The following is a 17,300-nucleotide window of genomic DNA, read 5'->3' on the forward strand; positions in this document are numbered from 1 at the left end:
TAGGTTGCTAATTCAGTGTACCTTCTTTCTCTTCATGGCTCATCAAGAAGCAGTAGCCAATACAATAATGCATTACCTTGAATTACTTTCTATCCTTCCCTGCCTCGGACTCTTGCTGCCTCAATCACTTTGCACTGGAAGTCAATCTCCCGACTAAGTTAATCAATACTAAATGTTTCACTCCCTCTGCTTCTAACATGGGTAAAATAGTTGTTGAATGGCATGAAAAATACAATGATAAAAAAAGCATTGTTATAAAGAAAAAAAAGGATGCCACCATGGCATTGAAATCCATAATGAGAACAGTTACAAGCAAAATCAAAGGTAAGAAAAGTAAAATTAATTCTGTTAGGTTCAAACTTGAGAAGCACCTCTTGACACAGATCAAAAGAATAAAGGGAATTCTGGATGAGATGAAAGAGAGACTGCTAAGCACCAACGATGATTCTTCCCATAGGGGAAAACTGCTAAATTTTGTTAGAAAAATTATATTGTAAAAGATAGGTCCAATGTTCTTTCAGTCACAACGATGCTACCAAAAGGACTGAGTGGGCCATGGGGTAAATTAGGAAGATCCCTTTAGAGACCAAGTTTAACAGTGACAAGACAGAGGGTTTATTAAAACACCTTCTCTATATTATCCTGAAGTTTACAAAGAAAAAAAAATCTTGATACTTCACAAAAATGAAGATTTACTGCCTGCTCACATTGCAAGTGACTTCTGTCTTCTCTAAGGTTCAAACTGCAATTTCAGATTGCACTGGCAATATGCAACTCTCTTGGCAGAGCGCAAAAAAACAAAAGGGAAACTAGCCAATGTCTCCGTTAAAATAGTTTCTGGGATAAGGCATTTGTTACTTTCACTCTTATTCCATTGCCCAAAATAACTCTTATGCTTAAGAATGACGACACTCAAAGAGAAAGCACACTCTAGCAATAGAGATGACCCTGGTAAGACGCACCCACAATGAAACAGGACAAGAATGACATGTCAAGAGTAAAAATCGGGCCAGCACTGCACACAGCACATTAAGCCACCACATATGACACTGGCACCCCAGATGAGCACCAGTGTGAGTCCAAGCTGCTCACTTCCAACCCAGCTCTCTGAAAATGCACCTTGAGGTACTGGACACCAGAAGTACCGGACCTCTGCTATCCATATTTGAGACCCAGATGTAGTTCCAGGATTCTGGCTTCAGACTAGCTCAACGCTGGACTTCGTGGCCGTTTGCTGAGTGAAACAGCAGATGAAAGATCTGCATCCACTGATAAAGGCCAAAATGGGTTATGGGTTATGCCAGGCTGTGTCAGATCAAGCATAGTATGAGGAGACCTGATCAGGAACTAAATGGAAGTCCCAGCTGGGCTACCATCCCAACTGGTAAATGCCAGAGCCAAAATGGGAGCAGACCACACTGGGCTGGGTTACAAAGCCTGTTGGTCTGCATGTGAGATGGGTTAGAAGTAGTCAGACTAGGCTAAGCAATGGTATCCACAGTCCTACTGAGGCAGGGATAAACTTTAGCAGAGAAAGGTGAGAGCCAGAATGGGTGTGGACCATCTGGACAAGGCCACTGTCCCTGCCAGTTCAGGAGGTGAGCCAAGTCAGGTTGGGACACAAGTGACCTGATAAACATGTTTGGGGAACTCCCTTGTCAGGATGTAGTCCATACAGGTGAGCACAAGTACTAAAACTTCAAGAGACCAGGTCAGATTACAGTACCACTGGCATGTGTGTGGGTTTGGTCTCGAGGTAAGACAGACTGGGCCAGGTCATAATATCCACTGGCAGATGTGAGAACCAGGACAGGGTGCAGGACAGGCTGGGTGGGGTCACAAGACCAAGCAGTTCACATTAGGGCTGGGACTGGGGGCTGTCCAGGCTGGGCGAGGCTGCACCCATCAGCATAAGTTAGGACTAAGGGAAGGCCAAGCTGGGCAGGGCTACAAAGCCCATTAGTTTTACGTGAGCTGGGTTAGGAGAATCAGGCTGGGATAAACCATTGTATGTACTGGTACATGAATGTGCCAGAGTTAAGTACAGGCTGGTTGGGCTTTGCCACAGCATCAGCTAGCAGGTACTGAGACTGGGGACAAGTCCAGTTAGAACAGATCATAGAACCACCTGGAAAGTATAAGATTCAGGGCTGTGAGTGAGCCTAGTGGGAAACTGTGACACCCCTCTGAAATGCTATAACTCCCACCCGTAAGCATGAGAAGCAAGGCTGGGGGCAGGCCTGGCAGGACGGGCAGGACAGATGGTGGTACCCATCAGCATGAGTGTGGGCTGGACAGTGGAGTTGGTTGGGTGAGTTAGACTCCAATGCCAATTGATGTGTAATAGAGCTGAATGGGATGCAGAGCAACACACAGCAGCTTGCACAGAAACAAGGGATGGGAGTAGGCCTAGTGACATTTGTAACACAGTTTGAAATATTTTCATACTACATATTTTACGAAAGTTGACAATATGGATACTAACAATACAGTAATTCAAAACACTTTAACACTATTATATATGTGTGTGTAATATATACATTATATATATACACATACATATACAAATGATTTGAGAAATGGAGGAAATCACTTAATAAGAAGTGCAGCAATTGATGCTCTTCTACACCAACTGAAGGCAATGTGACAGCACAGATTAGACTGCCTCTGAGATTCTCCAGGTACTGAAACTAAGACAAACGGGTGTCAATTACTAAAAGGTCAATTTCACTCAGTAAATGAAATAAGGTTCAAATCTACAAACGTTAAATGAAGGGAGCACTCTTGAGAAGCATGATAAACCCTCCAACTGAAAGTATCAAAGAAAAGTCCAGAAACTATAATAATATTTTATCAGGTAGAAGATAGGACTTAATGATAACCTACTTTTTTCCAAATCTAAGATTCTATTTTATTTTAGAAATACTCTTCTGACTTTATAAATTACAGGATCACAGCACAAACTTACCAAGGTCCACAAAGCTGAAAGCAAATTCTCAGCCAATTTTTACCAGAAGAAAAACTTCACCTCACTGAGTAACAAAATGCCAATGATTTCTTACTGCTCATGTTCACTAAATGTTTAATTCAATAAAATAAAATAAAATAAAATATACAATTAAAGTTTACCATATATTTCTACCTCCAATTTCATGCCCTGTTGCCATCCAAATACATACATACAAATATACATGAGCATATGTGAACATATATATGTATATGCATAAATATGTGTGTATATAAACTAGACAAAAATCCTATCCTGAGTTACTCTCCTTAACATTACTTTTGATAAAGATAATAATGTAGTAAATTAACTGGTAATTTTAACATCTTTTGGAACACTTAACACAAGCAATCATGCCTACTTTTTCAAGTAGCCATATTTGGGAGTTATATTATAAAATTTGCCATATTGGTAATTGAAAGAATACTTCAGAAACTAAAACAATGTAGACCATAGTAAGATAAACAAAAATTCCCTTCCTCAATTAGTATTACTCACTATAAAATGAATACCACATATCACAGGACTAGGAATTTTGGAAGAAAAACAATGAATGTATGTCTTGCCCTTGTTTGAAAGGGAATCCGCAGTGCTCCTCGGTCAAGTTTTCCTAATTCTGTGGACCCTCCAACACCAGCAGGTATTCCCAAGTTAGCATGTAAATTTGTAGGTTTTTAACACACAATCACGCATACAAGGCATATTCTTATTATTTTGAGAGGCTAATAATAAATGTATATTCTATGGTTCTAAAGGACTGATGACATTTCTACAATAGTAAATCAAAAAATGAATGCACTTGCCTGACCAGGGTATTGTCCATATCCTTTTGAATGAGCTCAGTCTGTGTATTATTCAATTGTAATGATAGGGCATTATATTTACTCTGTGATGTTTCAATTTCTCTTCTTGCTTCAATTAAATTGTCTTCAAAAGCCTAAAATTAGAAGTTACAGTCTAATCAGCATTATATTATGAAAAGCCAAAAAGCCTGTTATAGATCATTGGTGCATAAGATGATAGAAAATATTCATATTGTAATAATTTTTAAATGGCTTTATTATTACTCACTTATGTTATATAGTTTAAGGGCAGAAACACATAACGAAAGAGGCAGAGAGATTCTTTCTTACTGCCTGAAGGAGTAGAGATTAGGCCAAGGCTAAGTCAGAAGCTAAAAGCCCATTCCTGTAGATGACAGGGAACCAAGTTCTTAAGCTTTCACTTACTGTTTCCCTGGGTATGCATGAGTAGGACACTGGGAAAAAATATCAAAATAATTTTTTAGTATTTGTGACTCAGATCATACAACATTTCCATTCAGGATAAACTCAGAAAATCTAACATGCAAAAGACAGCCAATGAAGTTAATAATAGCAGACAAATATTACCATAGAAAAGACCAATAAAAACTATTTCCTCCTCAAGTTTCCTGTTTTTAAACTCTGTTTATAAGGAGGGCAGAGTTACAGAGAAAAGAGAATCACAACGAAATATTATAGATTCTGTTTTATTCCACAGATAACAGAAAAAGTCAAGACTACACCGTGCTGAAGGCAGAAGCCAGAAAATTCCATCAATCTATCTCATGAGAGTGAGCAAAGTACTCAGGTCATCACTGCCTTGCTTTCCAGGCACATTAGAAGGAACCTGGAACTGAAGCAGAGGCAAGACTGGATTCCAGGCAATCTAATGGGTGGCCAAGTGGTGGTTTCAGCTATCACACCTCAGTGCCACTCCGAAAGTAAATATATTTAACATATTAAAGTAGACAGAATATCTACTGAAGCAAAAAAAAAAGTAATACTTGATGTCAAGAATAGAAACAAGAAATAAACAAAAGGCTACTAGATAAATGGATAAATGAATGTGGTACATCTACTCCAATGAATACTACATAGTCATCAAAAAGAATGAACAAGAATGAGAGTCTATCTTCTGTAACAAATTGTCCCAACCAGAGATGATCATGCTTACTGAAATCTCCCCAAACACAGATGTCAGTTGACACATTTACCAGGATCATCTGATGAGGAAAAAACAGTATTTGCAACAAAGTATTATGGAGAGACTCATGAAACTAAAAGACTGAGGTTGAATGCTGATCTCATACCATATATAAAACTAAATCATAATAGATAAAAGATCTAAAGGAAAATTTTCACAGAATATTTAAATAAGGAAAAGAAAAGGGAGTCGTTCAGTCTGAAACCAAAGATACAAGAGAGTAACTCTGGGTTTCAAGAAGGAATATGCATTGCTAACAAAGATAATCATTCACAACAAACAAAAGTCAGCATCATTGTATATCTTACCTTTAATTCTGATTTTATCTTATATGATTTCATACAAATACATAAAAGCATAATAGTTGTCACTAAGCCCAAAAGAGGTAATTTGTTATTTTAACAATAACAAAGTGGAGGGACAAAGGCTGTACAGAAGCAGTTCCCATATGCAAATACATTAGTATCAATTCAAATTGGTTCATATAACTTCAGGGTATAAAATCTAATTCCTACAGATATGATAAATGATATAGATTATGCATCAAAGAACATGAAAAGCAAATCAAAATCGGTAGCTACAAAAAAATCAAGTGAAGAAATTTAGGGATCCTCCCCCCCCCAAAAAAAAAACTGTGTAATACAGATTAAGAATAAATAAGAATATTACCACAGGCAGTTTGTAAAAAAAAAAAAAACATAATAACAGTGTGACTTGATACAGAAGAGGAGGGCGCACTGTATTTAGAATCCTGAGTTCACAGACCGCTGGTGCTGGAGAACAAGGTCCAACTGTGCAGACTGTGGTCTGCAAGTGGGGAAAATACAAGACCAAGGTCTAGTCCTATGGGCAAGGGTCTGCAGTTGGGCAATGACCCAAGGCCACAGACCTGTGTGCTTTAAGATATCCTTGAGACAGTCACATACTAATTCTGTACTTGCACAGGGTTGCTTTCTGATCAACAAGCACAGCAAGTTAATAACAACATGAAGTGTAGCTCTCAAAGTTTTTGCACATCAAATCCTATAATTTCACTGCCCAAGCAGTTCAATAAAAGATTGAGGCAGCAAGCCTTCTAGTTCAACCTCCTTCCTCAGAGAACAAGTCTTCCCTCTGGCTGCCCATTTTTGTAGCCCTTATTTTGTTTCTATCCCATTCCTTATTTTCTCAATGGCACATTGCCCCCTTCCCCAACACTGTTGAAATTGCACCGGTCGGAGTTGGTTTTTAAGATGGCCGACGTGGGAGGAAGGCTGTGAGGGAGCGTTCAGCGAGATAGGGATGGAACGCTACAGAAGCAGCAAAGAGGAACAGCAGGGAACCGCAGGGAGAGGTCTGTGAAGCTCCCTGGGACAGTGTGGAGCCAAAAAGATCCACACAACTCGGAAGAACAACGAGAACGGAGCAGGACAAAGGTAGAGGGACCGACATCCCACTCCAGACCTGCAGAGTCACTTTTGAAAACGGCCTGACGGGAGACGCGGCCAGCTCGGAGGCAGGGAGATCCGGTGGATCGTCACCGGCGGGAAGCCTTTGACAGCGGCCGGACGTTTGGTGAGCGGGGGGGGGGGGGGGGGGGGGGGTTGACGTGGCAGCCTCCGCATTCCTCGCCCCCTACTGAGGTTCCAGCCTCTGAGAAGGCGGGGCAGGAGGCAGCCTGAAACGGTTGGGTCTGTGCCTTGGGAACTACGCGCAGTGGTGTTGGTGGTGAGGGAAGGCGCCTCAGATGTTCCTGCGCTGAGGGGGGCCAGTGCGTCTCGGTGCGCAGAGGCTGCTGGCGAGGATCTGGAGTCCTCCACATCCTGCCTGGTGGATGCGCGAGAACACCAGGAGTATTCTGATCTCTGCCTGCAGCAGCCGCCTCCGCAGCACAGGTGTCAGGTGTCAGGTGTCAGGAGAGCTCCCAGTTTTGGGAAGTGTAGTGCTGTGTGTCCCTGGCACGCAGGTACCACTCCCATAGGGTGAACTGCTCACTCCTAGCCTCCCACCCCGCAGTTCTGAGCGTGGGCGACCCACCAGGAGAGCTCTGAAAACTCCTGCATCACACTGACACGGTGCGAACCTGCCGTGAAGTCATTATAACAGGGCGCCTGGGTCACTCCTCCGCTAAGGGCCTGTGTGGGGGAGCCACACGGGAGCAGGGGCTCTGAACACCCACACACCACGAGTGGTGGATTCACTGCACAAGAGCCACGCCTGGAAAGTGCCTCACCCACAGTCCCGTGTGTGGGAGACGCAACAGGTGGGCCCTGAAAAACCCTGCAGTCCCTGACACGGAGAACGCAGGGAGAAAGCACATAAAACCTTCTAAGCCCTGGGGATTCCCGCACAGGGGGCACACCCAGAGAGCGCCTCCATCCCTCCACGCCCTGGGGTGTCACACCTGTAGAAGAGGTGCCCAGAGTGTGCCTGGAATCCACTGGGCCCCCAAGGTGGTGCTCTACAGCCCCGGGCCCTGAGAACGCACCAACGGTGCCTTGAAAATTACCACGCCCGGCAACACCACGCCTGCAGGCTCCAATCTCTACAGGAAAGCACCTGACAGCCCCTCAACACACGGATCCATTTGCCCCACCAGAATACACCAACGCAATGGGAAAAACCACCAGAAAGAGTTGTGCTCCAGATGAAAGAGCCAGCACCCCACCAAACAAGGGCCAAAAGCCATTATCAATATCGGCGATGCGAGATGAAGACATGGAAGTGTTACCAACAAAGGAATTGATGAAAATAATGCTAAAATCTCTCAGAGACGTGGACACAAAGCTGGAAGACCTCCAGAACCGCATAATCACCGAAATACAACAAATCAAAACCAAACTGGATGCCCAAGAGAATAAAATTGAAAGCCTCATCAACAGAATAAATGCGGCAGAGGAAAGGATCTCTGAAACAGAAGACACACAAAATGAAGGTGTCCAGCGAATTAAACAGCTGGAGACAAACCTCAGCAAAACTAATAAAATGATGCAAGAGATGAAAGATTACCTTAGAAAACTGAATATTCGGATCATCGGCCTCCCCGAGGGAGTAGAAAGAGAATCTGGGATGCAAGCAGTGCTTGATGAAATTATACAGGAAAACTTCCAAAACACTTGGAACACAAATCCACCCCGCATACAGGACGGACAGAGAACTCCCAACAGACATGATCCAAAGAGATCTTCACCCAGACACACGGTGCTCAAGTTCTACTCCAATGAAGACAAAGAAGGAATCCTGAGACAAGTACGAAGTAGAGAAAAGATCACATACAGGGGAAAACCCATCAGAATCACTGCTGACTTCTCCGAAGAGACCCTACAAGCAAGGAGAGAATGGACAAAGATCTTCCAAGTCCTGAAACAAAACAACTGTCAACCAAAAATAATCTACCCAGCAAAGATCTCATTTGTATATGAGAACGAAATCAGATACTTCAATAGCAAAGAAAAACTAGAAGAATATGTCTACACAAAACCAGCTCTGCAAAGTCTCCTTAGAAATGCGCTAGTCCCGGACAAAAAGGAGGCAAATCACAAACAAAGTTGGCAAATAAGAAGGTCTCCAAACTAAAGGCCACACAAACAAGACAATTACATAGGCAACAACACACACACAACACAATCACATGGCAGGGCAAAATTGCAACCTCTCAATTTTAACTCTCAACACAAATGGTCTAAATTCACCAATCAAAAGACAGAGATTAATAGAATGGATCATCAAACAAGACCCAACCATCTGTTGCCTACAAGAAACGCATCTAACCAGAAAGGATGCAAAGAAACTGAAAGTGAAGGGATGGAAAAAGATATTTCACGCCAATAGACGAGAAAAAAAAGCTGGGGTAGCTATCCTAATTTCAGACGAAATAGATTTCATTCTAACTAACATCAAAAGAGACAGGGAAGGCCATTTTATACTGGTGAAAGGAATGATCCATCAAGAAGCAATCACCATCATTAATGTTTATGCACCGAATCTTAATGCACCTAGTTACGTAAAGCAATTACTTACAGACTTAAGGGAAGACATAGACACCCGCACAATTCTTGTAGGCGATCTCAACACACCTCTAACAACAATGGACCGGTCTACGAAACAAAAACTCAACAAAGAAACAACAGAGCTCACACAAACAATAGAACAACTGGACTTAGTAGACATATATAGAACTTTTTATCCTAAGGCCACAGACTATACATTCTTCTCAGCGGTGCATGGCACCTTCTCCAGAATCGACCACATGATAGGACATAAAGCGAATCTAAACAACTTCCAAAACATTAGTATCATACCATGTACCCTCTCAGACCACCATGGGATGAAACTGGAAATCAACAACTCAAAACTCCCCAGGAAGTAGAGGCACTCTTGGAAATTGAACAATATGCTATTAAACGAACAATGGGTCAGAGAAGAAATTAAAGATGAGATCAAAAAATTCATGGAAACCAATGAAAACTCTGATACAACATTCCAAAACTTGTGGGACACCGCCAAAGCAGTGCTACGAGGTAGATTCATCGCAATCGGAGCGCATGTCAAGGCCCAAGAAAGACGCCAAATACAGGAACTAACCACACACCTCCAGGATCTGGAAAAACAGCAGCAGAAGAGTCCCACACACAATAGGAAACAAGAAATCATCAAAACAAGGGAGGAGATAAACCAAATAGAAATCAAAAAAACTATACATAAAATCAACAAATCAAAAAGTTGGTTTTTTGAGAAAATAAACAAAATAGACACTCCACTGGCCCGATTGACCAAAAAAAAACAAGAGAAAGTGAGAATCAACAGCATTAAAGATGAAAAAGGCAACATAACAACAGACACTGCAATCATTAAGAAAATAATTAGAAATTACTACAAAGAACTGTACTCCCACAAATTTGAGGACCACCAAGAAATAGAAAAGTTCTTGGACTCCCACCATCTACCAAAACTCAGTCCGGAGGCAACTGCAGAATTAAATAAACCCATAACCGAGGTAGAGATTGAAACAGTCATCAAGGATCTCCCAACGAAAAAAAGCCCAGGCCCAGACGGCTTCACTACAGAATTCTACAAAACATTCCGAACAGAACTAACCCCAATCCTCAACAAGCTCTTCAAAACAATAGAGGAGGAAGCAACCCTCCCAAACTCATTCTATGAAGCCAACATCACCTTAATCCCAAAACCGGATAGAGAACCATCAGAGAAGGAAAACTACAGACCTATTTCTCTGATGAACATTGATGCTAAAATTCTCAACAAAATCCTAGCCAATAGAATTCAAAAAATCATCAGACAGATCATTCATCCGGATCAAGTAGGATTCATCCCTGGAATGCAGGGATGGTTCAACATTCGGAAATCCATAAATGTTATAAACCATATCCAAAAACTGCAAAACAAGAACTACATAATAGTTTCAATAGATGCAGAAAAAGCTTTCGACAAAATCCAACACCTCTTCATGCTAAAAACTCTAGCCAAAGTAGGCATAGATGGGAAAATCCACAACATAATTAAAGCAATTTATGAAAAACCCAACGCCAGTATCATACTGAATGAAGAAAAGCTAGAACCCTTCCCACTGAGATCTGGAACAAGACAAGGGTGCCCACTATCACCACTGCTATTCAACATAGTCCTAGAGGTACTTGCAGAGGCCATAAGACAAGAAAAAGAAATCAAAGGCATACGTATAGGAAACGAAGAAGTCAAGCTTTCACTATATGCAGATGACATAATCCTATACATAGAAAAACCAGGAGACTCAATACAGAAACTGCTAGAACTTATACGAGAGTTTGGCAGAGTGGCGGGGTACAAAATTAACGAACGAAAATCAACAGCCATAGTGTACGCAAATAACACCAAGATGGAAGAAGATCTAACCAACAGGATACCATTCAAAATAGCAGAGAGAAGTATGAAGTATTTGGGAATAAATCTAACCAAAAGTGTAGGAGACCTATTCGAAGAAAACTACAAACTATTTAAAAAGGAAATTGAACAAAACCTCAAAAGATGGAATAACATCCCGTGCTCCTGGATAGGCAAAATCAATATCATTAAAATGTCTATACTACCACAAGCAATATACATTTTCAACGCAATTCCAATCAAATTGCCCAAAACATTCTTCACGGAACTGGATACAATGATTCAAAAGTTCATCTGGAAACACAAAAAACCACGAATAGCTAGAACCATCCTGAAAAATAAGAAATTAGCAGGGGGAATCACAATCCCGGACCTCTGGACATACTATAGAGCAGTGGTTATCAAAACAGCCTGGTACTGGCACAAAGACAGAAAGGAAGATCAATGGAATAGAATAGAAGCACCAAAAGGGAATCCACACAGATACAGCCAATTAATCTTTGACAAAAAGACCAATGACAGCTTAAGCAAGTGGGAAGGACTCTTTAGTAAATGTTGTTGGGACAACTGGCTGATAGCCTGTAGAAACAAAAAGATAGACCCACATCTATCACCATACACTAAGATCCAATCTACATGGATAAAAGACCTAAACCTACATCCAGAAACCTTCAAACTCTTGCAAGAAAATGTAGGAAATACCCTGCAAGACCTAGGAGTAGGTACCGACTTTCTAAGAAGGACACCAAAAGCAATAGCAGTTGAGAACAGAATAAACAAATGGGACCTCATCAAACTAAGAAGCTTCTGTACAGCAAGGGAAACAATCAACAAAGTAAAAAAGCAACCCACAGAGTGGGAGAAGATCTTTGCACACGATATAGGCGATAGGGGGCTAATTTCCAGGATATACAAAGAACTTCAAAACAACCAAAAAACCAAAACAAACAAGCCACTCAAGAAATGGGCACGGGAAATGGGCAAACATTTCACAAAGGAACAAGTCCAAATGGCAAACAAACATATGAAAAAATGTTCCAGCTCCCTAGCAATAAGGGAAATCCAAATTAAAACATCGATGAGGTACCACCTAACACCAGTAAGATTGGCCCACATAAACAAGAACACCAACGACGCTTGCTGGCGAGGATGCGGGGAAAAGGGAACCCTACTCCACTGCTGGTGGAGCTGCAAATTGGTACAGCCTTTATGGAAATCAGTCTGGAGAACACTCAAACAACTCAAAATCTGCATACCATATGACCCAGCAATAGCACTCCTAGGAATATATCCAAAACACCTGTTTTACGACAAACCAACATGCATCCCTATGTTCATTGCAGCACAATCAGTAATTGCGAAAACATGGAAGCAACCGAAATGCCCATCAGCAGAAGATTGGATAAGAAAGCTTTGGTTCATCTACTCCATGGAATACTACTCAGCTATTAAAAAAAACAAAATGCAGTTCTTTGTGGCTAAATGGGCACAACTGGAAACTATAATGCTAAGGGAAATGAGCGAATCCCAAAAGATTAGATACCACATGTTTGCTTTGATTTAACCTGTAATTTTTTGTTTGGTGGTTTGTTATTTTTTGAACCTGTCATTGATACTGTCTCAACCCAGATGTTTCGAAGAATGGAACTTGCATTATTTTTAACATATTGTTTACCCAATACTATGTCAATTAATTCCATAATGTTGTATAATGATACTGAGGCCTTGTTGGGGCTTTTAACTGACTGGATCTTTACTCTGTTAGACCTATCTTCAGACCATAGAAGGTCTCCCCAAGAGGCCACTGAACTTATCTGGACAATAAGACGCTGAACTTTATGCTAGGCATGTGTTTGCAAGCAATGAATCTCAACTGAACTTGAACTATGGTTATGCAACAAGGTGGAGGAATCCACCATGGGGGGAGGGGTATGGGAGGGGTGGGGGGGATCCCCAGCGCCTATAAAACTGTACCACATAATATAATGTAAGCAACAATAAAAAAAAAAAAAAAGAAATTGCACCGGTCATGGTAAACACAATAATCAGTTTTCCCTTAATCATCATATATCAAATGTAAATGAATAAAACTCTAAGCAAAAGATTGTCAAAATGTATTTTGAAGCATATCACACAAATGTTATCTAGAAGACAACTCACTTCAGATGGAGATACAAGCATTTAAAAGTAAAATGATGGGAAAACAGCCTATGCAAATACTAACTAGAAGAGCCGAGGTAGAAATAATATAGAAAATGTCACAAAAGACAACAGAGGGCCCTATAGATTAATCAAAGTCTATTATTCGTAAAGACAACACAGCAATTATAAACATATGTGTACCAAACAACAGAAACCTAAATTTAGAAAGCAAGCTAAGAAGTGAAGGAAGAAACAAAAAAAGTACAGTAACAGTTGAAATTCAATATTCTAATGTAATTAACAAACTAAACATTTTACATTGAAACTCAATAAGGATATAGAGTGTTTTAGCAGCACTAAAGCAACTAGAACTAAAAGGCATATACGGAGCACTCTAAAAACAGCAGAATGTACATTTTCTTTAAGTTTACTTGAACCTTTTCACACACTGGATTATAAAGTAAATTTGAATAAAATTTAAAAACTTGAAACTCATACAAATCATCTCTGAAAAAAATGTAACAGAACAATGGAAAATTCACAAATAAATGGAAATTTAAAAACAACCTACTAAAAGAATTAAGGAGAAAAATTAAAAATTGGAAAATATTTAGATATAAATGAAAATTAAAAATGCAACTTATCAAAAATTACAGCACATAGCAAAGGCAGTTGTTCAGGCAGAAATTTATACTTACAAATGACTGCACTGAAAAAAAAAAGAGCCTTGTATTAATACTCTTTGTTCCTCAAGGAACAAAAAAAAAAAAGGAAATTAAACCCAAACATAGAACAATAATGACAAAATAATAAACATTAACGGTTACAATAAAGTTTGGAGTAGAGGGATCAGCGTTGTAGTGCAGGAACACAAGTTGTCACCCTTGGCACTGGCCTCTTACGTGCGTGCTGGGTCAAGTCCAGGCCGCCCCACCTCCTAGCCAGGTTCCTGCTGATGCACCTGGAAGAGCAGAAAGCCTAAATCCTGTGGCTCCTGTACCCACGCAGGGAAACCCAGCAGACAGAGTTTCAGGCTCCTGCCTCTGTCCTTGCCCAGTCTCAGCCTCCTCAGTCACTTAGGTATAAGCCACTGCTATATCACAATGGAAGATCCCTCTCTGTTGCTTTTCAAATAAATATGTCTTACAAAAATATTTAAAATTGGTGAGTTTTTGAAAATTGAAAAGAAAAATATAATGTAGAAACAAAACAAACTGGAATCTTGGCAAAACAAAGGCAATAAAATTGAAAAATTTTTGGTTAGACTGACAAAGAAAAATGATGTATCAAAAGGGACTGCATAACTGTAAGTTCAACAACCCTTTCCATCCTGTTTTTGCTGCATCCCGTGTGTTTTGCTGTTTTTTATTTCACTTTCATTTCTTCCAAATGGTGTCTTTTCTCTTGTCAAATTCATTGCTGGCTCATGAATCACACAGTGGCATGATTTTACTCAAGAGACTTGTGTGTTTTCTTTTCGTCACCCATGTGTTGATTATTCTGTGGCAGTTTTTTACTCCATGGTGCTGTAATTTTTGTTGTTGTTGTTTTAGCTTTGTACCTGTTGCTGAATTTGCTTCATGGCTTTTCATTTAAGAGAATGTAGAGGGCCCAGCGTGGTGGCGCAAGTGGTTAAGGTCCTCGCCTTGCACGCCCCGGGATCCCATATGGGTGCCGGTTCTATCCCGGCAGCCCCGCTTCCCTTCCAGCTCCCTGCCTGTGGCCCGGGAAAGCAGTCCAGGACGGCCCAAAGCTTTGGGACCCTGCACCAGCGTGGGAGACCCGGAAGAGACTCCTGGCTTTGTATTGGCATAGTATCGGCCGTTGTGCTTACTTGGGGAGTGAATAACCAGACGGAAGATCTTCCTCTCTGTCTCTCCTCTCTGTATATCCGCCTTTCCAATGAAAAAATAATAAAAATAAATCTTTAAAAAAAAAAAAGAGAATGTAGAGTGATGGCATAGTAGAGACTACCATAACTAGATGTGAAGATACAATGCAATATATATCCCTACTTCCAAATCAGATGGATTCAAAATGAAACTGTTGGACATATCTAGACAATGCTGGGCTATCTCACATTGTCTGTACCAGCAATATATTTTTTTAAAGATTTATTTATTTTTCTTGCAAAGTCAGAAATACAGAGAGGAGAGACAAAGATCTTCTCTCTGATGATTCACTCCTCAAGTGACCACAATGGTGCTGTGCCCATCCGAAGCTGGGAGCCAGGAACTCTTCCAAGTCTCCCACATGGGTACAGGGTCCCCAGGCCCTGGATCATCCTTGACTGCTTTCCCAGGCCACAAGCAGGGAGCAGGATGGGAAGCGGGGCCACTGGGATTAGAACCGGCGAGCATATGGGATACCAGTACGTTCAAGGTGAGGACTTTAACTGTTAGGCCACCACACCAGGCCCTGTACCAGCAATATTGGGGCACACTTAAATAACAGACTGATGTAATCATGATGCCTTATGAATGATTATACTATTGTAATAATATGGGAAAAAAATCAGTTGGGGGCGGTGGCAATTTGGGAGTAATTGCAGACTAAATGGAATTGTAGCAAATGACTACAATGAACTACAAGACAACTCACTTCAGATGGAGACACAAGTATTTGAAAGTAAAATGATGGGGAAACATCCTATGCAAATACTAACCAGAAGAGCTGATTAGTATTCATGGTTTTAACTGCATTCATGGTTTTAACTAATTTCAAATCAGTTTTGGCTTTAATTGTACCTGTACTGAACATGTGCCGATTACTTCTTATAATTCCTTAAAAAAATAGCATCATCAGGCCCGGAGCAGTAGCCTAGCAGGTAAAGTCCTCACCTTGAATGCAACAGAATCCCATATGGGCTCTGGTTCTACTCCCAGCAGTTCTGCTTCCCATCCAGCTCCCTGCTTGTGACCTGGGGAAACAGTCAAAGAGAGCCCAAAGTTTTGGGACCCTGAACCTGCCTGGGAGACCTGGAAGATGCTCTGGGCTCCTGGCTTTGGATCAGCACAGCTTCAGCTGTTGTGCCCACTTGGGGAGTCAATCAGTGGACAGAAGATCTTCCTCTCTGTCTCTCCTCCTCTCCATACATCTGACTTTCCAATAAAAATAAATCGTAAAAAAAATAGCATCATCACAACTAGCTATGTAAGATATATGCTGTACAGATATTGTAAGTACTCTACAGATTACGTAAGCTTTATAGGAAGATACATAAAGACTATATGCCAATTTTATGACATTACATATAAAGGCCTGAGTATTCATGGATTTTGTAGTCTACAGGGGGTCCTGTAACTAATAACAAGCTGATATCAAATGACAATTATAAATAAAATCAGAAACTACAGGAGGATGCTACCCAACCAACAGAAACAAAATGGATTTATTAGAGAATACTAAAAACGATTGTTCATCACCAACTGAAGTAATGTCTATGAGGCAAAGAAACTTTTAGGAATATATAAATTACCTAAAAAGACTTAAATAGAAAAATCTAGAGGTATACCAATGGTCAATAATACATGAAAAGATGTTCAACAGTAGCTATCAGAAAAATGTAAATCAATAAGAAATGACTTCATCCCATGAGGATGGCTATAAAAAAATAACAAGGATAGGAAGAAATCAAATGACAGGCAAAGGAAAGGACATTAAAAAATCACTCTCCTACATGGTGGCTCAGAGCATAAAATTAGACGGTATAGATGTTTTAGAAAACAGTCTGTCAGTTCCTTGTAATCTTAAAAACAGTTACCATATGATACAAAAATCTCTGTCTTTGTACATACTCAAACAGAAATGGAAATATATTCATGCTTATGAAAGAAAAGTGCTCCCTTTCCTTATCCATGGCAAGGTTTATGAGCGACACCACTATAATAAAAGACAGACTCAAAAAGAAAAGTAAAACATTCATTTAAGCAAAGTTTTATATGACATAGAAGACATCAGAAATAAGAACTCAAAGATCCAAAAAAAAATTATTTTTATTAGCAGTCACAATTAACTGTAATTGAAGGACAAAGGGGTATGCTAGTATGGAAATAAACTGTGGAAACAGTCAGATCTGTTAGATTCCTATTGGCTTCTGATGCAAGGCAGGACCTCTCTGAAATGATGGTCTTATAACTTAATTTTACGGAAGATCGATGAGAAAAGTTCTTTTATGACTGATCTTTAGATGATAAAAGACAGGCGATAGTTCATGACTGGCATTCCTTCTACAGTTTTCTCACTCCTTGAGCTTGGTATGCCCTGATGTCAGTTCCGTAGTAAT

The 17,300-nt window shown here is 40.4% G+C and overlaps 1 protein-coding gene across 2 annotated transcripts in view; it reads right to left on the bottom strand.

Annotated features, from left to right (window-relative positions):
• The window catches only part of CNTLN (centlein), a 244,813-nt gene that overhangs the window by 160,208 nt on the left and 67,305 nt on the right, over window positions 1-17,300 (bottom strand). For both annotated transcript variants that reach the window (XM_040962776.1, XM_040962775.1), the window contains exon 6: window positions 3,811-3,944. In XM_040962776.1, coding sequence (XP_040818710.1) covers window positions 3,811-3,944 — 134 coding nt within the window. The remainder of the gene's footprint in view (window positions 1-3,810; window positions 3,945-17,300) is intronic.

Source organism: Ochotona curzoniae, unplaced genomic scaffold (genome assembly GCF_017591425.1).
Source record: "Ochotona curzoniae isolate NIBS_2020 unplaced genomic scaffold, NIBS_Ocur_1.0 scaffold_3208, whole genome shotgun sequence".
In the NCBI taxonomy this organism is placed as follows: domain Eukaryota; kingdom Metazoa; phylum Chordata; class Mammalia; order Lagomorpha; family Ochotonidae; genus Ochotona; species Ochotona curzoniae.